Source organism: Dermacentor variabilis, chromosome 6 (assembly GCF_050947875.1).
Source record: "Dermacentor variabilis isolate Ectoservices chromosome 6, ASM5094787v1, whole genome shotgun sequence".
NCBI classification, from domain to species: domain Eukaryota; kingdom Metazoa; phylum Arthropoda; class Arachnida; order Ixodida; family Ixodidae; genus Dermacentor; species Dermacentor variabilis.
In genome coordinates, this window is record NC_134573.1 from 127,097,333 (window position 1) to 127,120,598 (window position 23,266).

General features: G+C 43.5%; 1 protein-coding gene across 2 annotated transcripts; it reads left to right on the top strand.

Moving 5' to 3' along the window:
* Positions 1 to 54: 54 nt before the first annotated feature.
* LOC142585184 (synapse-associated protein 1-like) lies at positions 55 to 16,526 on the top strand. Of its 2 annotated transcripts, none has more exons than XM_075695739.1 (8): positions 55 to 716; positions 1,010 to 1,092; positions 1,219 to 1,353; positions 3,042 to 3,181; positions 8,518 to 8,615; positions 10,257 to 10,325; positions 12,702 to 12,842; positions 15,086 to 16,526. In XM_075695739.1, the coding sequence occupies exons 1-8, from the start codon at positions 377 to 379 to the stop codon at positions 15,214 to 15,216; spliced, it is 1,137 nt and encodes a 378-aa protein (XP_075551854.1). In that variant the 5' UTR covers positions 55 to 376; the 3' UTR covers positions 15,217 to 16,526. The 2 variants fall into 2 exon arrangements, with proteins under 2 accessions (XP_075551854.1, XP_075551853.1); XM_075695738.1 differs by having other exon boundaries at positions 57 to 716; positions 15,083 to 16,526.
* Positions 16,527 to 23,266: the final 6,740 nt, after the last annotated feature.

Below are 23,266 nucleotides of genomic sequence, written 5' to 3' on the forward strand. Positions count from 1 at the left end.
ACGTGCCCTTGGCTATTTGAAAACAGTGTGGCCAACCGGAAATGCTGTGTTTCTGTTGGTTTCTGTTAGCTTCTGTTTAATGGGGATGCTTACGGCCGTTTCAGCATTTCTCTTAATAAGAAGTCTATCTTCTCCCATCGTGATCTTGGCCTGAGCACCCTGTTAGCGTGTGTGCTAACGAGATCCTCCGCCGTCGCCTAAGCGTACATTATTTTGCTCTGGAGGGCACTGTTTATTTACAGCGCAGCGGAAGTGTCAACCTGTGTCGTCAAGCTGCGGCAGGAGCTGCCTCTGTAGGTCTGTAGTCGCGTTGGTGAGTGTGCAGAGTCGGATTAATTCCGTGCGCTTAACCTGAGGCTGGGGCTCAAGAGGAAGCATGGATTTCATTTCTAACATATGGAAGAACACCACGAAAGGAGCGGAACCGCAAGCGAAGGCTCCGGAGTCGGTGGAGGGTGGCGATGCGCCCGACAACAAACCCACCAACGAAGCCACTAGTGAGCCTCAACCAGCAGCACCGTCCAAAGAAAGTGGTGGGGGCAGCGACTCGGGCTCGACGTCTGGGCCGGACACTGATTCTCCTCCGACTCCTGAAACGCCGAAACCAGCGGCTAATATTGAGCCTTCGAATGACAAGGGCTCCTTGGGGACGGGCATCTCTATACCGCTCGAAAATGTGTCGCAAAAGGCGATGGAATCTGCGAAATCATTCGGAAGTGAGTACACAGGCGAAGTACCGTAGTGTTTCGGCACGCTTATCCTTCGATAAAATGTTCTGATCAGTTTTACGAGAGAGGGGATTATCCTGCTACGCATTCGTCGACACTGGGCCACCAAGGCGTCTGCCGCTAAAGACCTTGCCGTGTTCCTGTGTCGCGACGTGTTGCTGCTTTGTTTACTACGCGAGGCTCGCGTGTTGCGAGCTGGGAAGCAGTGATTGATATTGCTTTCTGTGCCTTTCGCGTGAAATTTCTGCTGGTAAGAACCGGACTTCTTTCATTGCTTTTAGGCTTCCTCTATTCTGTGGCAAACAAGGCTGGAAAAACTGTGCAAGAGACGGCCAAGCAGATCAAAACAACAGTTGAAGAGAATGTGAGAATTTCTTTGTCTACATATTTTTTTTTAAAGCTTAGTGCGCATCACTGTAATATTTTATTCTCGTGTACGCGCAGTCATGTTGCACTTTCACACTTATCGCATTATTTCTCTTGCTTTCAGAGCATACTGGCTGACTTTAATCGCGAACAGGAGACTTTTGTGAAGGGCAAGCAGAGGTGTGACACTGGAATCTTGCCTTGGGTTGGATGTGAAGATGAAGAAAATGTGAAGCAGCAGATACTGTCCCTTTCAGCTGTAAGCTTCACCTGATACCGAAATTTGCATTGTTTTCCACACAAATGCCTTCTAGTTTTCCTTATGTTCTGAAAATAACTTTAAAAAAAAGAACATTACATATAGCCTGCCTTCAGATGACAGCTTCAGAAGAAGGGGGTTGTGATGATGTTCTAGAGCATTTACTACACTCTCCTTGTAAATTTGACATTTCACTTAGCATGTACGATTGAGCCCACTTGCGACAGTGTTCTTAGCAATTATAGAAATCTGTTTGTTGTTTCTTTCAGTCCTTGTGATGCCCACTTGAATAGCTTGCCTTTAATCCTTTTCAAAATGAACTCTGCAACTATTATATAAAGTGTTCATCCTGGGTATAAGGTCACTTGCATGCGGAACTGTATGGAAGTGGTTTAAGCATATTATTGCCAACAGCATTTGTGAAAACTGATAACTGTGTGGTTTACACAATTCTGCTGTCACAGACGACAAAAGGCTTGTGTTTGAAGTCCATCAGCTGACGTGAAAATCGAGAAAGCAGAATCTACATGGCACCCTACCATGCTATCTTATATCTTCATCTAGAACACTACGTTTTTTAGGACAAGGATCATGAGAAGACACTTTCTCCACTTACATGAAGGTGCTGCCTTCACCATCTAATCGGAGGGTATTAAAATTTAAAGAATGGGTTTATCATATTTCTAACGTGCGAGTCAGGAATAATAACCCGATTTGAAACGTACTTGCATCACAGAGTGGTCTTCAGGTCTGAGGAAGTTATGAGAAAATTTCATTATAACCATATTTACTCTTAAAACAAGGAGTGAAAAAAAAGTACAGAGGCAACATTCTGTCTGACAAATATAATGTGTTGTTATTACCAGAAATCGGTATTTAAGGTCTGCTTCAGTAATTTCGGCTATAGGCTATGTACATGTCATTGCACGTACTTAGTGTGGCGAGGATCCGGCAGTGCAACACATAAACATTGCTTCTTGAACTTCAAACTTCATAGGACTTCATTTCATCAAGTTCACACTTTAATTAAGTTCACACTTTAATTTTTGTTTTATAAAAATAGGGGTTTCTTAATCTAACATTAATTTTAATTAGAGACTACTTATTCCTGGAGCCATCCTTTAGTCTGGGACAGACAGGGGCATCATGAAATGACAAGCACATGTGCTAAACTTCCAACCGACTGTCAATTGGCACTTATTTGTATCATGTGCTAATAAACTCTCCATTCGGCATTTGTTTCAGCCCTAGCATTTGCCGTTTCCTCCTGTCTGTCTTCTCTGTAAAAGTAGTAGCTATGGAATACCAACTACCCTTAATGCATGCATTGCATATATTGTAACGCACAGTTTCAGTGACGGTGCTTTAATCACTTCACCCTGGGCGAACTTGTGCCCGACAAGCAGCTAAACGAGAGCCTCGCTAGAACGTCCACAGCCGTTTTCCGCAAGGGACCCGCTCCTCTTCTTCTTTTCTCGTGTCCCGCGCTGATGGCACGTTGCTCCGATTGCGCGTGCCTTGCGGGCCCGTGTTGCCCGCTTCACTGCCGCTATCTTTCGCAGGTAGCAGTAAGAAGCTGGACGGACGCAGGAGGCGGCTGGCGCGTAATTTGAAATCGTCTTGCGTCAATATTAAGACCTGTGTTATGTGTATTGTATAGCTTTTATCTTTCATTTGAACACCTACAGGACAAAAGAAACTTTGTGCGAAGTCCACCAAGCGGAGTTCAGTTTGAATTTGACATGGATACTATGTCACCCATTGCCATGGCATTGCTTCAAGAGGACCCCAACCTGGAGAAAATGAGATTCGAACTTGTTCCGAAATGGTGAGTCGGCCCATGCCTACTTTTATAATGCAGCAGCCTTTTCACTGCACTCAAGAATCCAAGAAAAAACAGAGGGAGAGAGAGAGATGTATTGAGAAGCTGGAGTTGTTAGTCTAGGCCCGCAGTTTTGTCATATTCTGTTCCATTCTTCTTTTCCTATTGTGTAGTAGTGAGTGGCCACTCCCAATATTATGCTGGCACAGTGGCATCTGAGCCCGCGGTGAAGAGCAAAAAGAATGGAAAATGAAATAGAATTTGCACAAAATATGACTCCTGGCCAACACAAGGCATGGAACTACAGGTGTTAAGAGAAAATTTTGATTATATACGCACAGGGGTGTGACTCCTGCGCTAATTGTGGCATTTTAGTACAAACGCAAATTCATGAGCCAAACTGCACGAAACACAGAAAATTGACTGAAATTGCATCATGCTATGCCAAATGGCTTCAGCATGTGTGCTCTGGCAGTGGCCGCGAACAGCGAGCGGATTTGTTCTCCGAAAAAGAGTGCGGCCATTCACATTCTGCACAATGCGTGATGACGCATCCCGCAGAGTCCCTCATAATTTTCGGGCTTATAACAGTGGACATTGCGACGCTTCCAGCAAGTAGCCGACACACGCGTGGCCACTCTCTCGTGTGTCACTGCTGTCGGGCCGGCCAGGATGGCTGTATTTAATAGTGTACTAGGATACAATTGAGTGGGCTGAGTAGTACGGCACTCCCTAGGTGAGACGCAAGACAACAAAAAGTAGGCTGAGAGCGTTGTGAGCGAACTAGATATTAGGCAGGTGCGCAGTGCTGTGGGTTCAGCGAGCGGGCATCTCTGTCCACAGGGCCGGTTTAACATAAAACTAGTCCAATTTGTTTTTATGCTCGTATGGCTGCGAGGACTGAACCATTTTGACCTATTAAGAAGGGCTAATGGCGGATTTGGAATAAAATGCCGCTGTTTCGCCCGAAAGGCAAAGCATCAATTGCAATAGCAAGTTAGTGGACAGCTATACGGAGTAAGGATAGTAGTTTTATGGACGGTATAAACTTGTAAAATTAACAAGCATGGTGTAACACGCGTACAAGCAAACATGAGTACATCTCACTCGATAACCACAGAAACTTGCTGTCAAAACGTTGGAGTGAGGAGGCGCGGCAGCAGCAGCAAGCAATTGACTTTCGTGCTGCCTCTCACTTTAACAGGAACTCAGCAGCGAAAGTGCAATGTACACGAAGCTATCAGCACTTGCAGTGTGTCCCCATTGTAGATTGCTCTCAAAATGGGGCCCACATGGCCGCGCCATACGCAGCCGCCGCCGGAGTAGAACGCCCTTGCTCCCCTCCTTCCGGTGCCTTGCACTTGACGGTGGATGGTGTGCCTTCCTTCCCGCTTTCCTCCCTTGCACACACAGTATTGAGCTGCCATCATTGACACCCTCGCATGCATTCGCTTCCACATTCAGCTTACGGCGCGCGGCGACAATGGTATTGCCCGTGGTCTTTATATGGAACATGGCAATGCCGATGGAAGAAATGAGCCTGGAGTGTCCATATAATTACTATCACAATAAAAACTGATTGGACTAGCTTTATGTTTTACCAGTCCAGGGTTGATTGCGGCTGTCTGGGCCTGCAGTGACATATTGTGACCCAGAAATTATGTTACCTTGTCAATTGGACTGCATAATTTGAGAACACTTTCTGTTACCATCATGAACGTTGCCACGGGAATATATAGTTCAATTGTAGTGCCGCTGATGTTTTCAGCTTTACAGGAAAGCATGGGCCCTGCTGCCACTCAACCTACTCTGCCACATTCTAGTACGCTCTAGCTAAAAAGCACACTTCTACTACACGCTTGTGTTGGTTTATTATGTGTGTCGTCGTGGTTTCAAAGTGTGCTGCAGTATTCAATATTCCATTATTACGGCGAAATTCAGATTAGCCTGCTCCGAACTGTTTCAAAGTGGAATGTTATCTGCTCCAAATTGCTCCAAAATGACATGTAGTCTGCTCCAAACTGCTCCAAAATGCAATATTGTCTGCTCCAGCGTGCTCCAAAACGTAATTTTACTTGCTCCAAAAAGTGCTTCGAAATGACTTTGGGCAGTCGCACCCCTGTATATGCACCTTGATCACAGAAGTATCACAGAAGTACACACAGCAGCACATACACCTGCAGATGCAAATATGCTCACCAAACCTATTCACCGCATCTCATTAAAGGGGCTCTGCAATGCACCAGGGAAAGTTTATTGAGCAGGGCCATTTGTATCGCCTCAATGAAGCAATTTCATGTACCTCGTAGACAGGATGTGACATCAAAGAGTGGCATGTGATTATTGGTTAAAAATGTTATGTGCAATTTACATTCGAACTATAAGTACTGTGAAAAAAAGAAAAACTACAGCATTACGTTTTACAACCATGGGAACGACGCGTCAACAAGCCGAGCACTTTGGCATGCCATGGCCTCAGAGATTAGACCACGCGATCACCGAGGTCACTGTAACGTCATCAACAGGCTGAGCAGGCTTGGTAACCACGGAGCGCCAACTTTCACTAATGCCCAGAGTGAAATGTGGCATCTAGAGCCACGAAAAATTTGAGCTGAGGGTGACTATAATCTAGCTTGTATTTTGAAATTTCTCTGATGCATAACTTATGGTTTGCATGCATTAATTATCATAATTCCTTTTACACTTTGGTATTTGACGTTCCGAGAGTAGACCTAGAGCAAATATCGTGGCTACAAAAAAGCATTGCAGGTATAGGTCACGTAGCCAACTTAAAGGGACAAACACCAAAGTGGAAAGTAACATGAGCTGTATTTGTAAATTACTCTTCTACACCACTTTTATCTAAGAGGCTTGGCAAGCCAAAAAAGATGTAAAAACAAATGGTAGGTGGCTACACTGCATTGAAATTCTTATACCAGTTTGCCCCTGTTGTCGTGAATTTTTATGCCATCTGCTCAGGCCTAGTTATTTTTTTATTTGTAAGGATTGACTGCGCTATATTCTAAAAGAGCGAAAGAGTTAATTTAGGAAGTTTCCAGAACTTCTACTAAGCAACGAGGGCCTAAATACGAGAAAATACATTGAAATCCATAACATCACACTGATGTACCAGCACTGGAGTTTCGGCGTGAAATAAAATACAGTACTTTCTTTATTTTCTCTTCTTGTAAAATTCCTTTACCGTGAAATTAACAAAAATAGAGTTTTGAAATAATATACTTTATCTGTCTAAAGTGATTTAGTTTTTCTCTTCAGTGCCCCTTTAATGTGGCATGGCACAGTGAATACTGTGGGTGTGAAAGATACTTACTAGAGAGTCTGGTTAGGGGGCCACTAAACAATAATACCAAGTCAATTTATTTATTTATTTATTTATTTATTTATTTATTTATTTGCTTAATACATACTGCGGACACGAAGTTCCATGCAGGGTGGATAAAATACAATATTAGGCCACGAGAAGTAAAACAATGTTAATACATCAAAATGCTGCAACAGTACGGCAGTAATGCTGATACAAAAAAGTAAACAGTCGTGATACAAGCGTCACAAAGGCAAGTCATTCCAGTCATTAATGGTGCGTGGAAAGAAAGAGTATTTAAATAGGTTGAAGTTGAATTACTATTTCATAACTTTACCTACATCTCTTTGCTTTCTTTTTCTTTTTCTTTTTTTTTCATATGGCAAAGACAAAAAAAGGTTCTTTTTCAGAGGAAAGGAAGGCCAATCTTCCCTCTATTTCGTGTCTTATTAACATGCTGTGTCAGTGATATTCAAAATGGAGCATACTTGGGACACTTGGAGCATAGGGACTATTGCTGTTGTTCACTGGCAGTGCTGCCGTTTCAGCTATTTCAGCTAACAGCTGAAACAGCTTTCAGTGTTTCAGCTAACAATTTTCATGTTACAAATATTGCAGCAATGTTTTTCTGTTCATGCACAATGGGCTCAAAAAACTGGTAGGGTTGAGCCTCTCTCTCATTTTCTAATTTTAATTGCTAGATTGTGAAAAGCTAAAAATATCTCATTCCAGACACTAACAAAATTAACAATATGTGACATTGCAGGAAGGCTGTGGTTTATGTCTTATTAACGTGCTGTGTCAGTGATATTCAAAATGGAGCATACTTGGGACACTTGGAGCATAGGGACTATTGCTGTTGTTCACTGGCAGTGCTGCCGTTTCAGCTATTTCATCTAACAGCTGAAACAGCTTTCAGTGTTTCAGCTAACAATTTTCATGTTACAAATATTGCAGCAATGTTTTTCTGTTCATGCACAATGGGCTCAAAAAACTGGTAGGGTTGAGCCTCTCTCTCATTTTCTAATTTTAATTGCTAGATTGTGAAAAGCTAAAAATATCTCATTCCAGACACTAACAAAATTAACAATATGTGACATTGCAGGAAGGCTGTGGTTTATTATCCTTGAGGACTCGAGATTTTTTAAAGGGGCCCCGCAAAGCATTTCTTTAAGGCGATTATCTTTGCTTTGAACCTATTATCCAGTACGTTAAAGAAGCTGGAGTGAAGGGAGCTATAGTAATTAACGCACACAAACCCAAATTATCTGTCACAGAAACTTATAAATGCAAGCAAAATTAAAGTTATGCTTAACTTGAATTCGAGTGACTCTGAATGCCACATTTCATTCTCCCATGATGTGGAACTGCAGCAACTGAATAGCAGTGGGACATTGATGCTACGTAACAGATGTTGGCATGCCATGGTTGCCAAGTCTACTCAGCTTGTTGATGGTGTCGTTTCTATGGTTACAACACCTTCCACGTGGGTGTCATGATAATTGCGCAATAATTAAATAGCTGCAAAATGTATTATTATAGTATTTATCCGCAGCACTCTCAATATTGTGCAAACATCAATAGCACATTATCTCGTTAAGCAATGATCACGGTGCCGCAGATCAATGTCGCGTTCGTTGCACGAAATGCATGCGATGACTGCGTTGTGGTGATGCTACCAGTTCCGCCCAATATGCTTCCTTGGGTGTGTCGCAGTGCCCCTTTAAGATGTGCCTAGATATAAGCACACAAGCTTTTTGCCACCCATCAGAATGGCGTCGCCACGACCAGAAGTCGATCCTGTCACATATACCCCATGGCAAAACACCACAGCCACTGCATAACTGTAGCAAGCTCATAGCTTTTGCAGCACAACCGTTTTGCCTGTATGGTTTCCGTGACCTGTATGAGTTCCAGATAACTCATTTACCTAAACTAACATGTGCGCGTTCTTGTCTAACAACATGCGTAAATTTTGTTCTATGCTCAAATGCCTGTCCCCTCTTTGTATTCATGTTAGGATTCCTGAAACCGACTTTTGGAGGAACTATTTCTACCGTGTCTCACTTATCAAGCAGTCAACGCAGCTAAGTGCTCTCAGTCATGGCAAGGGTGCTGGTATGTGGCACTTTTATTGTTGGCCCTTCTTTCACCCTCTATATCTGCATAAATAATGATGCGCTGCTTACATGGATGTGAACTGTAACCAGCATTCAGGGTTTCTGGTTAAAGTTTAGAACTGATGCTGGTAAGCTTCATAAGTTCATTTTAAGAAATTTTCTTGCACTAAAAAAACATCTGTACAGTAGTCTTTCTCTAAGATGAACTTAGAGGAACCCCAAAAATCTGTTCGTATTGTCAGAAGTCCGTCTTCACAGAAGAGGTCCACAAAATTCAAAATCTGCTATTCCTGGTGCATCCAAATATCCACACTACCAAATAACATTAGAAGCAGCATTAAAACCAAAAGACAAGCATAAAAAAAGATATTTATTGGATTTGCATTACACAAAGTACTGCTTTATACACTCTTACTTAAGCTATTGAGTAATTATTGCATGCTGCTGCTGTGCAAATCTGTGAGCACACAAGCTGGCATTTTGCACAGCTTGCTCAAAAAATTTTCGGTGCCATCGTGTTGAAACATATGCATCACCATGTTAAAAAAGCCTGGCAGTCATTTCAGTCACACAAATTTTTGTTGCATTTGGGATCAAAATTGAGCAACAATAATGCATCACGTATCACTTGTGCACCTATACTTGTTCAATTCTTCTTCAATTCCTGAATTTTTAACATTTAATATGAAGCACAGCACTGATCTCTGTAATTGGCTTAGTATTAGCATTCATGTAGTTCAATTTCTCATCACTTTTTGTGATTTTATTTCTACATTTGATGCACCTATGTCTGACAGCTCCATATTCTTAATGACACCTTTGCCATATCTATGTTACTATACATAATTACATACTTTGCACTGTTGCAAAGCATTAAGAAATTACAGTGACATATTACGTTGATGGCAGATACCGTGCGTATTATCTTATAACATAAACTTTCAATATTGAAAAACATGCAAAGTAATAGTACATTACAGTCGGATACAACTTAAGTCTGCAGTGAAGCCTCACTCACGCCCACATAACCACCAGCCACTGTTCCTCCGTGAGGCTGCAAACAGTTCTTACTTCAAACTTTCCCTGTTACCTAAATAAGGCGGTAACCACAAAAATAAGAGTGTAAACGCACAAATTTATACGTTTTCACTCGTCTGTTATAGTGAAACGGTGAAAGCCTAATTCTTTATTGAACTGAAATAAAACGCTTGCTTCGCTGCAACTTATTGTCAAGTTTCACTTCAGTTGGCAGTGAAGTTTCATGAGCAAAACGGGCTCAGCAGTGAAATTAGCTGTACCGCGGACCTCTGAAGAGTGAGATTCTCAGACTCCATACACGTTGTCCATGTCTGTTGCACACCTCATCGCTTTCACCAATGAAAAGATTCAAGAACAGCAGACACTGCAGAGGTGTCAAGTGCGGCGCCATTTTGAAAAGGTCGCATGACGACGATTTTGTTTGCTTCGGTGATTGGCCTGTGGAGTAACACAATCCTGCGTGGTCCATGTTCCTTGGTTGCCAGCTGCTGTTTCTTTAAATTTTATCCTACAATAGATTGACAGTCAGTGACTGAAAAAAGAACGACATTTTTTGTCACAGATGAGAACGCAAATCGCTGTTACTTACCTCATTTTTCAGGAAGCAGCAGCAGTGGTGACACTTCGTCAGTCTCATCGCGGCAGAGTCCATCGGACGAAAGCAGCAAACGTACGTCAGCATTGCTTCTACTGTCTTAGTTTATTGTAGACACGAGTGCATGTGCCATGCCTGGAAATTTAGCAGGTTCCTTAAACTTGGTCAGCAGAATCAATGAATGCTCACTCCTGCTCACTCACACTCGTTGGCACTCATTTTCGTACTTGCACCCACTCATACTCACTAGTGCTCACTCGCGTATATGGTCACTTCCATTCGCACTTACTGACGCCCCGTCACGCTTGTATTTGCGTCCGCTCTCACTCGCATACGTACGTCCACTCACACTCGCCAACAGTCGCGGACTTTCAGACTCGCGTCCACTCAAGCTTGCCAACACTGTCTTGCATTAATACTAGTGTTAATCAGCATTCACAGCCTTTGTCATTTGCTACCGATCTATTTCAAGAGTATGTGTTAGTGTACCCGTGAGTGAGTATGCCAACCTATGGCCTGTTAAACATCTTTAAGAATGCTGAGGAACGTATCCGGTGACATTGGGTGCCACTTCACAAATATTTTGCAACAGGAGGTTTGTGTGAATTGGTTTGTGTCACTTTATGTGAATGGAGTTATTGATAAAATGCTACTGCAGTTAAACCTCTATACCATAATGAAGTCAATAAAATCGGCAATTTGCTTTGTTATATCAAAATTTTGTTGTATTTGAAATTTTATGCAAACAAGTACAGTCGCCGATCGATTTTTCTAACATGGAAAGGGATCACAGAATTTGCTTAATTATCAGGCAATCAAAAATAACAAATTTGATTGAGAAAACAATTCATTGTGATAAATTTGGGAGTCTGTGACGAATGATACAGTTCCATGTCATGTACGTCAACAATATTTCCATATCAGTGGTACAAATTAAGGGAAGCCAGCCATGCTTTCGCATGCACTCTGCCCTGCGGCTAGTAGCGTTGCCCGCACTGAGATGATGGATGGATGGATGGAACAACTTTACTGAAAGGTCCTGCAAGCTACGAGGCGCAAGGCCACGTAGAGCGGGCTACTCCCACGTTGGAACTGGGAGCTTCAACTCCCTGGCCGCATTGTGGGTTTGCTGGACGGCCCAGAGCTGCTCCGCCAGGTCCGTGCTACGTAATGCTCCTTGTAGCATGGCGTAGTCTTGATCCTTGTTTGCGTGGGTCCGACCACACGGCCAGAGCAAGTGGTGTACGTCTAGTGTGTAAAGGCAATTTTCACAATATGATGTTTTGCATAGCTAAGGCATGTAGTGATGTAGTCTGATCTGCGTGGGGTACGTGTTGGTTTGAAGCATTCAGAATGTGAAGGCTTGAGGCCTGGTGAGCTTATTGTGAGGTGTGCTGTATATTCTGCAGTCTAGATAAAAGTGCTTTGTGATCTCGTTGTATGTGGAGGGAGGGTCCCGATTCTCGCTGGCATGGTCACGACCAGAATAGGTGGTGTCGCGGAAAGTTAGATCTCGTGCGCTCCTGTGAGCCATCTCATAGAGATTGGGAGGGGAGTCCTCGATCTCTCCGAGGTGTGCTGGGAACCAGCAGATGGTGTGGTGCTGCAGCGGTGCGGATGTATTGACTATTTGTAGTGCTTGTCTTGCAACGGCTCCTTTCTTAAAGGCTTTGACGGCCAAATGTAAATCGCTGTAGACGTAGGTGGTGGTTGTGTCTATGAGATGATGCTATCAGGAAAAGCACCAGCAGTGGGGAGCAAATACTTCAACTGCCTCTCGCTCTGGCGGGTTACCAAAACTCGAGGTTACGCAACCTCCCGTACTAAACGTGTGGGAAGACAGCTTACATGGTGCCACACTGCCTCGGCATGCCCACTCTTTTCACATGCAGCGGATGACCTCTAAAGCAGGGTGTGTGGCTGTGTATGCGCTCAGCCGTGCTTAGAGCCATGTGCAGCCACAGCCGAGACGCGCACCAGCTTGCCCTCCACTCCGCCCCCTCGCGCACGCTTGATCACATTACCGCGAGCGCAATCCCTTCACCCTCCTTTCCTTTTCACTCGTGAAGCCACCATATTTCTTGTCTCCCCCTCGCACACTTTCACTTGCACCTAAAGCGCAAGGTGCGCGGGGCACGATTAGTTTTTCTTGGGGGATAGGACAGGCAAGCCTTTTGAGTGAGAAGCAGGGGAATGTTGCATAGGTGTGTCAGAAACAGTGTTTGATTGCTAATAACTGTTATTATGAGGCACATGCGATGAATGTTTATTAGCAAATATTCGTGATGTGATGCCTTGTTACCAGGCACATTACACACCTTTGTTAGAACTTGTTTCGGGGTACCTCTAAATGTACTTTACTCAAGGAGCTTACAAACACAACTGTAAAACCATGGCTGTGAGTGCTTTTTGTTTACCATATGTGGAATAATTGTGTCGGCGCTTATCTAGAGAACTTGGCGGCTGGAGATGACGACGAGGCACTTGACAGCCCAACCCATGAATTTGTCTCGGACACCTTCCAAGGAAACAAGATCTCTGAGGAAGAGGTCAAGCTGGGCATGAAACAACTTGGCATGGGAGACAAAGCAGGTAACAAACATCACAGCGCTTAACATTGCTTCGATAGCAACCTTTGGTTTCCCAATGCAGTAGCGTTTAGCATTGGGCTTATCATGTTGCTCCTGTGAAAATATTTGCTCATGGCTTTGCTTCTATTATACATGATCAAGACATGGTATTTAAGCACATCTCTTGGTCAAGAAATTTTCACTGTCGTCCTTGCATGTGCACTAAACATAAACCATACTTTTCATTTAGGTTAATGTGCACTGAGCATTTTATTTCGTCTCATGAACCCAGACAAGCACATAGCTAGACCGCTTTCCAGCCTGATAAGTACTATAATGTTGCACATGTAAGAAAAAAGAAATACAAGCTTATGCTGCCAATAGAACTCAAATCTGTACCCTTTGTGCCTTTCATGTGCTGAAGTCACGAGCAAAAGTATGTAGACCAATGGTGCAGGAAAAATATTTTTTTGCTTTCACAGCCTGGGCCTACCAGCTACAATTGAGTGATACAGCCTATGTGCACGTGTTTAGCGAATGCAATGTATTGAAGCAATTCCACATTGCATACTTGTGCTAGAAGAAATTTTATTTTTTTGCTAATATTTTGACCTCCAAACTTTTTCTCAACTGTACCTTTCACAGTGACCGCTTTTTCTGCTACTTGGGGATTGTATGATCATTGCAAACACCATAGACTACAGTAGTAGAGAGACTGAAACTACCACCATGCCCACATACACATAAGGACATATACTACTTAGTGCAGATTAGCTACTGCCTCCACAACTGCCTGCCATGCACGCCACCTTCTACTGTCAGATTTGTATATCTGAACTACAAGTGCCCGCTCGAGGAGTCGGGTGGCTTTTGCAAATCGACCAGTGGAGTTCACAATAAGTGCACTGAACCTTGCAGTGAGCTTTTTCTAAACAAACATACTATATATGCTTTGCTGTGCATTAGTAGCCAAAGCCTAACTGTCGTTTCCACCGCTGAACATCAGTCACCATTTCTGTGGTTGGCAGGTAAAAGTAGTATGCCAAAATCACAGCACACGATGCACAAACGTGACCATGCATGTTGTCACTTGGAAGCTATGAGCATGCAAGAACAAACTTGAAGAGCGAAAGCTGTCTACTGGTCAAGCTTCTGCATACAAAACTAACCAGCTGGGCAGTGAAGGTGGTGATACAGTCACGCGTTTGTTGGATCACATGACATAGCTATGATCTGCCCTTACTTATGAGGCATCATGGCATGTACCACATGAACCAAGGTGATCACTGAGGCAGGACATACTACATGCATCTGGTGATAACAGTGCACCCATCCTGGTAAAAGCTTTCGGGAGTGGTTGCTATGTAATAACAAAGTGATACAGCAGATTTACCCTGCCGAGAAACATGAATATAACAACAGCAATAATGTGCGAAAAGCAAAACAGTAATGCTAGAAAAGCACATGTTAAACCAACTTATAACAATATCCAAGCGCCAAGGAAATGTCATTGTTATAACCAATAATTGTTATAACTGGGTTGCATAAAAAAAGCAGCGGGTTTAAACATTCAAACATCTTAATTAGAAGTACAGCTGAGCCGTTTGTAGAATTACTGGTTTTAACAATACTCGGACATAAAAATGAGCATCTGTTGCACTGTGACCTTTTGTGTATGTTCTATGGTAAAATGAACCACGTACTACAATGTTCCTGTGCCACATTATTGGCTAGAACAATTAAATCTGGATACTGGGTGTCTACGAGAAGAAAAGGAACGCGAAACCCAAGAAAAGAAAAACATGTGAGCTGCTTCGCCACGCCCATTTTTGTGCCGCGTACTCCGCACGGCATGCATTTATTGCTCCTCTCACATCTCTCTTCCACCCCTCCGATATGTGCGAGAGGGGTGCGCGAGGTCGGTGATGCAACAAAGGAGTGTCGTGTAGGGTGCAATTCGCAAGAATGGGTGTGGCAAAGAAACTTTTTTTTTTTTTTTGCAAAGATTTTGCGTTATTTTTTTTTTTTCAGCGCACACACCCAGTAGCCAGATTTATTTGTTATGACTGATAACACAACATGGGAGCATTTCTGTAAGCGGTTTATTTTACCCTAGAACACATACAAATGTTGATAGTGCATCGGCTGCTCCTTGTTATATCCGATATAGTATTGTTAAAGTTGCTGTTGTTATAAGTGGGTTGGACTGTAATAGTAGCTGACAGCTTTCCAAGTCTCACACAAGCCGTGTCCCTTCTGCAGCAGATGATGAATGGGAGAAGGAGCTTCAGCAGGAGCTGCAGGACTATGAGGTGGTGGCTACAGACACAGCCGCACAAGGCGATGATCCCGAATGGGAGAACGAAATTCAGGAGATGCTGGCAGCCCAGAAGTAGGCCTGCCATGCACTGCCTTCTCCCTCCAGCCACTTTTTCCGAGAAACACATTCTGGGGCACAGCCACCGTGGCCCCCTCCACCAAATGGCACAAGGGCGGGTAATGCAAGGTGCCCAACTGTCTGCTGCCACGCTAGTCTCATTTATGTTGTGCGTGCATCTTTTCAGCTTGTGCGTGTGTGTGTGTGTCTGCAGAGTTGCACTGCTTCGTTTGGACCTAGCACACGTCACGCAGCTTTAGGCAGCAACCACATGCAATGTATTTTCAACATATTTTCGGCCTGACGTTGACTGTCATCGACACGTTCATATTGTTCTGTGCAGTGACCACACTGTAGTGCCGGCCGCAGTGCATGTCACTGACTTAGTTTCTAACTAAAGAGGATAGGCCAGGGCACACATTATGACATTAATAACAGCACAGTTCTCACAGCTTGAAGTGAGCGTCATGACACTGAGTAATGCTCTGCCGTAAAGATGTAGGAAATATGCTTCATGTGGTTTCTCCTTTATGTTTTTGATGACTGGAGAGGCTTAATAAGCTTTTGAGTGTGCTATATTTTCTGTAGCCTCATCTTTTGCTGTGAAGCAGCTACGAGATATTCGAAGGCTGTGTGAGCTCGTTTGTCAATGTGATTGTTGTGGTACCTTGCACTGGAGGGTACCGTGAGCTGCCAAGTCTATGGTACACCCTGTAGGGGGTACCATGGGGTACCATTTGTGTGTGAACTAGGTTTCCAGTTTTGGCAGTACCGCTCCTCCTTCTTGCCTTCTCTCTATGAACTGTGTTGTGGGCACAAAACACGAAGACTGTCTTCCAGTCGCTCATTAAGGAAAAAGAAGTCTTTAGGAGCAAGCTGTAGCAGACAGTTTATAGAGAACAGTAAAACAGCTCGTCGTAAAAGCTCGTGTAGTGAATGGACAGGTTCTCTCTGTAGACATTTTGTTCATATCAAAGCAAATAAGTTTATGCTGCTATGGACTAGAGGTCAATTGGAGTCATTTTCTACCTTTCGTTTTGTATGTTGTGTTCAAGCCCTTATGCTATGTACCCAGGTTTTTCATCATGTCCATTTACTATGAGAAAGAAATATATAAAGCGCCTGTGATGCACAGATGTGAGTGTCTGTATGTATGTTAGAATTGTTAATGAATTTCTTGGTGGCTATTCCTTGTTTTTATTATATATATATATATATCTGCAGTTCTTTAATGGAAGCAACTTTCATTTTGACACCTCTATTCAGTGTTTTCATCACCCATGTCGTATGTCACATAGTCAGCAGAATAAAGCTTCTTTTCTTTTATGATGTATGGCACATGTTATAAACCTAGCACTATCGAGGGCCTAGCTGCATAGCTGATGTGAAACAAAATATGAAAGACACCAGAATTGATTTAGCTGCATGTCACTTGTACGGCAACTTGGAATACAGTAGGCTCCTTTTAAGGCTAACTCTGTAGAGTTTAATCCACTGGTAAGTGAAACATTAGTTTGGGGACCTTTGTTTTGGTTCTCACAGATACGACGCACTTCACACAAACGTCTGAGACAAATTTCTCAAGCTTATTTTTATCTTTGTCCTAAAGGGGCCCTACAACACTCTTTGGAATAAAGGGTTGGAATGTGTCTGCTATTAAAGAATGTTCCATGTGGGAATATTGTCTTACAGAAATATTGCACTTGGTACATCTGCAGTTGTCAACTGTCAAATGTTGCCCATGGTACGCCTTCGTGACCTTCCTCACCTTTTCATTCTGTGTTGGAAGCTGTGCCAATGTGGAGCCGTGTCGCTTGCTCCACTCACCATTGCAGTGTGCCTAGCTATCAGCGTGGCTTTTGAGATTGGTCTCTCACAACAGCTGATGCCATAGTTCAGCCATGCGGTATTGTTTTCTGTCACTACGTAGCGCCATTTTGAATTGCTCGTGACACCTTTCCGTTTTTCGTGCTGGCAGGAGGAGGCACTGCTTAGTTGTGACGTCTAAAGGAATCCTGCCACTAACGATCGTGTATATTAGTGTCACAGCAACCAAAAAAAAAATGGTGGTAGGGACTTCAACAAAAGTTGCAGGAAAGAGTGAGTAGGTTTTATTTTTAAAAAATTGTACGCTCTGCTCTGCATGTGCAGGGGTATAATTTAGCTTAGGCGTTTGTGGTAGTATTTAGCAATGTCTAGGCATGTTCAAAAAGCGTTCAAGGGACACTTTCATTTAATGAGACTCTGCTGTGTCACTCATTGTATTCCTTGCAAGACTGGAAAAAGTCATTATTTTATTTAGTCGGAGACAAAGGGGTTTGGCTGGTGACTAGGTCCAAGGATGGGAGTTTCAGAACCAGCAGGGCATACACAGAAGCAACCATTTCTGTATTCGTAATCTGTTGCTGCCATGAGCTTACAGTGGATGACGCCAGCTTGTACAGCCAATATATGTAATGCTGGTTATGTATTCTTTTAGTGCTTGCCCAGCTCTGTTTTTGTAACTTGCCAAATGGGCATGATTTATTTCAAGCTTTGGTTGTTGCATCTGTGTGCTGTGCTCAAGATAATGCCACATAGGAAAAGCACGCGCACCTAAACTGTAGATCTGCAAAAGGAGTATAAAAGCATGCTATATTGGAAGAAAGTTGCATGTTCTACTAAACCCAAAGACAACTGATTGCTGGCATGTAGATTGACAACCTGGCTAACCTTTGTACGCTTGGAACCAAACTGCTTCGAAAAACGTTTGTGCTTTCTTTTCCCTTGCTTTTTTTTTTTTGTAATGTAAATTGTTTGAAAGGGAAAGCAGTTCATAGCTAGATGTGGAATATCTTGAGAGCAGTAAAAAAAGAATTGTAGCAGCTCCCTCCTTGTGTGGTTCACTTTCTTTCACTGCTATAAACTCAGCAATTTTTTCTGCACTACAGCTTTTTCTTTTTTTTTGGAAGTTCTGTGCTTGTTCAATGTTTCATACAAAATGTAATGAACATTTTTAACTCCTCTTTATGTACAGCTTGGGTGTATACACCACAATGTTAATGTGAGTTTTTTTTATGGCCAGTGGAAAGCATGGGACTAGATGCTGTGCTCAAGAGGGCTAATCTCTACAGCTTGCTTATTTTCATCAATATAGCCCAATAACTCCCCCCCCCTTGTCTCCCCACTGTGTGTTTTGCAAAGCAGTATGTGGCAAGCTAAACCACCTGGCAAATAGGCTGTGCAGGAAAGAAAAACCTGTCAATGCACTTGCAAAAAGAGACTACCTTACTAGCATGAAGTTGGTGCAGGTCTTCAATGACAGTGTGGTTTCGATGGCTCTATCTCTTACTGCATTGCATGCTTGCACGGGTGTCTGTACGTGTGTAGTCTGTCCCTCACAGACATGCATCTCTCTGGTGGACTGCACACCATGCTAATATGCTGAAAGGTTAGTAGTTGCAGTCATAATAATTTCTTTTACTTCTTTTTCCAAGGTGTCAGATGTTCCCAATCACACATTCATTCAAATACAGTAGTGCTGTTCAATGCTGCTATTATTAGCCAACCTTGGATCAAAAGCTGCATGTGAAATGGGATGGCAAGAGGACTTGGCAGTCTCTCCAGTCAAGCTTAGGCTTAAAATGACAAAAGTGCAAGGATATAGAAATATTTTGTTGAGATGTAGATAAGCACCTTTCAATTTACATTGTAATACGGTGGCATCTTGTGTTGAGAAGACACTACTCGAGCGTAATGACATGATTGTATGGTTGTGGTAATGTCAGCCATCCTGCAATGCAGGTCCCTTGTTCGAATGTTTGGAGCACCCACAGATTATCAATGATTGAAGAGCTAGGACTTTGCTGTGACCTGCACAATGTGAAGGAAGCCACAAAGTTTCAATGGTCTGATTTTAGGCCATGTGTGAGTAAACCATTTGTGTGAGCTCTTCATGGTGTACTTGTTCAAAACGACTACATGGTACCTTCTGTGGGATGTAAAAAGGCCTAGTTTCAGTTTGCAAGAGAGGGTGCCTTTGAACACAGCATCTTCTCTTTGCAGCCATGTATATTGCCTGTACATTTAAATGTTTTAAAGAAATATCATGTTGATGCCTGTATACTGTAATAGTCTAAGATTGGTTTCTTAAAATCCGTAGTGTCAGCTGGGTCCTTGTTAGTTTGTTTTGCAATTTTTGCTTGCATGTCTTTTCTTTTTTTCACATTGCTTGTTGGAGTGTGTAAGGTATTGGGCACTCCCCAGACATGCATTGAGAGTCAGAGTTATCTTTCTTCTTTGCGCCCCAATCGAAGGCACAGCAGAGTATTGTGCAGCACAACTATAAGCCTGGATCTTGAACCTATAGGACCACTGAAATGCAGATTTTCATATAGTACACTTTAAGGGTAAAAATCAAGACAGTGCTTAAGGTATTCTCATCCAATTGAATTAACATATGGAGCACAATGTGCACTGTCATGTTATGGCTGACTGCCTTTGCCATTTCAAAGCAGATGACGAGATACATTTCACTTGAGGTTGTCTGTATGGGCTAAGATGAGTGCTGATGCCACACCTTGAAAAGTAACAATTTCCGTCTGGATCAGCAATATGTCAGCATAGCTTGATGAAATGCAAAACTTAAGCATGCATCACGTGACATTTAACCTCCAGCAAAAAGGTAAATGTCTACCTCTACTGTACGTGCTTGGTACTGAAGAAGACAATGGGGTTTTAAGCATTCCTATTTACTTTTTGGGTTTGGAAAGCTTGACTGGATGTGCATGCTGCTGTTAGACATATCGTGCAATGAATGTACCAATGTTTATAAATGGGATTATTACAGGTGCCCCTACAGTGCATCCCTATTTCCCTGTCTGCTAATTCTTCATTGCCCCAACACAATTCACGAGAGCAGAAGCTGAGTCAATGAACCTGATAAAACACCAGCCAAGAACCTATTAGTTTTCAAACTTATCGGAGCGAGTCTGGCTCCTGTGTCACTAGTGAAATTTTCCACAAGTGTCAAGTTCTCTACTTGCACACCTAGTGGCCACAAGAAATGTGTGGTGGCTTTACAGGATCCTTAAACATGCATAAAAATTTAGTCAAAACATTGCTTTAGCATTCACAGAAATGTTTTTTCTACCTTTCATCTGTTTAATGGACAAGAAGTCATCAGTATTAATATATTGGGCATAGCCATGTGTTGAAGAAAGTTCAGTTTCCAGGCCTTTGTCTGCCTTTCACTTCCTCTACTGCATTATAGAACTGCCAGGCTAGCACTTGTGACACCCGAGGTTATGTTATCTGACACTCTATGGTGAATACGACAGCTATCGAACTGAAGTTGTCAACGCACCTTTTGTTGCAATAGTAATTATATGGACACTCCAAGTGAATTTTCGCCGTCAGCGTTGCCGTGATGTTCCGTATACAATCTAAGTGCAATAAGATCACGCACCATATGCTGTGTGTGCAAGGGTAAGCTGAGAAGGATGGTGGCTTGACACGCACCCAGTGCTAGAGATCAAGTGATCAAGCGCGCAAGAGAAAGCGGGAAAATGGTAGCGCACGGTAATGTTACCAAGCGCCCGCTAACGGTATATCCAAATGACGGACCACCATGGACCGGGCCGCAGACCAGTCGCATGGGGTCGACCACGCTTGGCCCTGCCTGTGACAGCATTCACACGGCGGGCCTGAAGAGCAGACGACAGCATGGCCTGGTAGGGATACTCTCAGCCCTGCAGCTCCACGAACTCGTTGCAACGCACTGCTTCCGAGATTAACGTGACTGATGCTGTGATGGACATCTCCTTGCAAATGTTCATCCACAGTTCTTTTTTCGGACACCTCAAGAAGTCATCCCAGCTGCTGTCCCACAAAGTAGGAAATTGTTGGACCAAGGCCGAAAAGTAAAATGTGGCATCATCTGACCACAATGCCATGGGCGCAGCAACATGTGAAAAACCAACTTCAGCGCTACGGCTCGTGCGTATGGTGGCGCTGCCGATTCGGCTGCCGAATACGACCAGCATTGCACTGTTGCCAGACCTGCACGGTGACCGCAAATGTTCAAAAAAGTCCGTGGGCCGTCGCCAGAAAAAAAAAATGCACTCTCATTTATCGCCTGCGCCATCCCGCGGACCTGGCGTGGGCCTGACAGACCGGAAGTACACGTGACGTGTCGCCTGATCCGCGGGCCAAAACGGGTCCGTGATCCGTCGTCTGAATACATAAGGGGTGCAGGCGAGCGTGCGTCTCTATCGCGGCCGCGGCTGCGCATGGCGCGTAAGACGCATATACGCAGCCCGCGTGTCCTAAAGCCCCACCATCACGAAAAAAAAGCAGCGGTGGCGCGTGGAAGGAGGGGCATGAGTGTGCCCTATCTTGTAGGTAATCTCCAGTGGATGCCGAGGCTGGGCAGCCAAAGTGGCTGGTGGCTTAATGTGCGCTGTCTTCCCGCCCGAATATATAATAGTGTTATTTGGAGGTCGCATAATCTCCATTTTCGAAGACTCGGTGAAGCGAGGGCCAGCACGAAGCATTCGTTGCTACTAGGCGCTGCATCTACGCGTGTATTGCATCTTACACGCTTGTAAGAATGATGACAAAGTCCGTGTTTGCAAAATTGATGGGAAAAAAATTTCCGGTGCTCTGATGGATGGATGAATAACTTTCTTGAGGTCCGTGACAGCGCAGCTTTCTTTTTCCTCTCTCGCTTGTGGCGACTTTTTGCTTGCTTTCATTTTCTGAATGCTGTTAGCAAAACACTGAATATTTTGACCCCGCTTGCACGGGGAAGTGCCAGCACTGTGAGGGAAAGTCCTCAGACATTTTCCACATGGTTTGGGCATGTCAGAAAACCCCAAATCTAACCCCCCTACCCAACCCTTCCCGGGAGGACTGGGAGGCGCAGCTCTGACCTGACGGCCCAACAGGCCTTCATAGAACAACTGGGGCCTTGATCGAGCGGGTCCGGGCGGTGGCCGGCGATCGTGGCGCCAATGGGCTCCGGTAATTGGGGGAGCCCACCTAGTGTCTGTAAGGGGCGGCCCCTTAAGAGGAAGCTTTAGCTCGGGCCCAACTCCGACGCGGCCTATTCAAATGCATGTAAAACGCAAAAAGGTTTTGATGAGATAACCCCTGGACCGATTTTAACGAAATTTGTTGCATTTGAAAGAGAAAGTTAAATTCTAGTGACTGTTGGAAGCGGAATTTTGATTTAGGGCATAAATTTTCTTAAAGAGCTTTTCAAATATTTGACCGTTTGAAAAAAAATAGAAGCACAAAGTTTACAAATTCATAGCTCTGCATAAAGAACTGATATCGTGGTTCTGTAAACGGCATCCATTACATCATTCAAAGCGGATAAATTCGGTATGTCATTTTACATCTTACGTGAATTTGTTACGTTGGTTACAAGGGTTCTGCAAAAGTTGTATTTCCTTATTACTAATTTTTTTATATTCATATGTAACATATCAATTTTGTCCGATTTAGATGTACTATTAGATACAATTCAAAGAATTGCATTATCATGTTTCGTTGCTCAGTTAGTAAGCTTGATAGTTTCGGTTTTCGAAAATTTTCGATTTTTGCCAATTTTTAATAAAAAATTTACGACCTAACTCGAAAATTCTAGACTGACAGTCACTAGATTTTAAGGTTTTCTTTTAAATGCAACAAACCTCGTCAAATTTGGTGCAGTGCTTGCCGAGAAAAACGAATTCTCCTTTTACATGTATTTAGGTGGGAGCACCCGAGCTAAAGCTTCCTCTTAAGGACAGCTCCCGCACCCTCTGTGCAAAACTTCTGTAAATAAATGCCTTTCAGGCAGAGATGTGGGGGAAAAAGAAGTTTAGGTGCCACAGAACACTCGAAGTGAAACTTCCTCGCTCATCAACAAGGAAGATAAGTGGAAGCAAGTGCCGGCAAAACAGCTGAGACTACGAGTACCACGGGTCTGGATCTCGTAATTATATATAGCCGTCGCTGGTTTTCGGAGCGCTAAACGCGGGTGAAGGATGGGAAAATGCGATATCTCCGGAAGTCCCATATATTCCAGCATTTGCCACACATGT

Excerpts from the sequence above, each read along its gene's own strand:
- LOC142585184 (XM_075695738.1), top strand. The coding sequence starts at position 377 with ATGGATTTCATTTCTAACATATGGAAGAACACCACGAAAGGAGCGGAA. Across the intron at positions 3,182-8,517 it reads TTCGAACTTGTTCCGAAATG|GATTCCTGAAACCGACTTTT; the intron begins GTGAGTCGGCCC and ends TATTCATGTTAG. Across the intron at positions 8,616-10,256 it reads CAGTCATGGCAAGGGTGCTG|GAAGCAGCAGCAGTGGTGAC; the intron begins GTATGTGGCACT and ends CTCATTTTTCAG.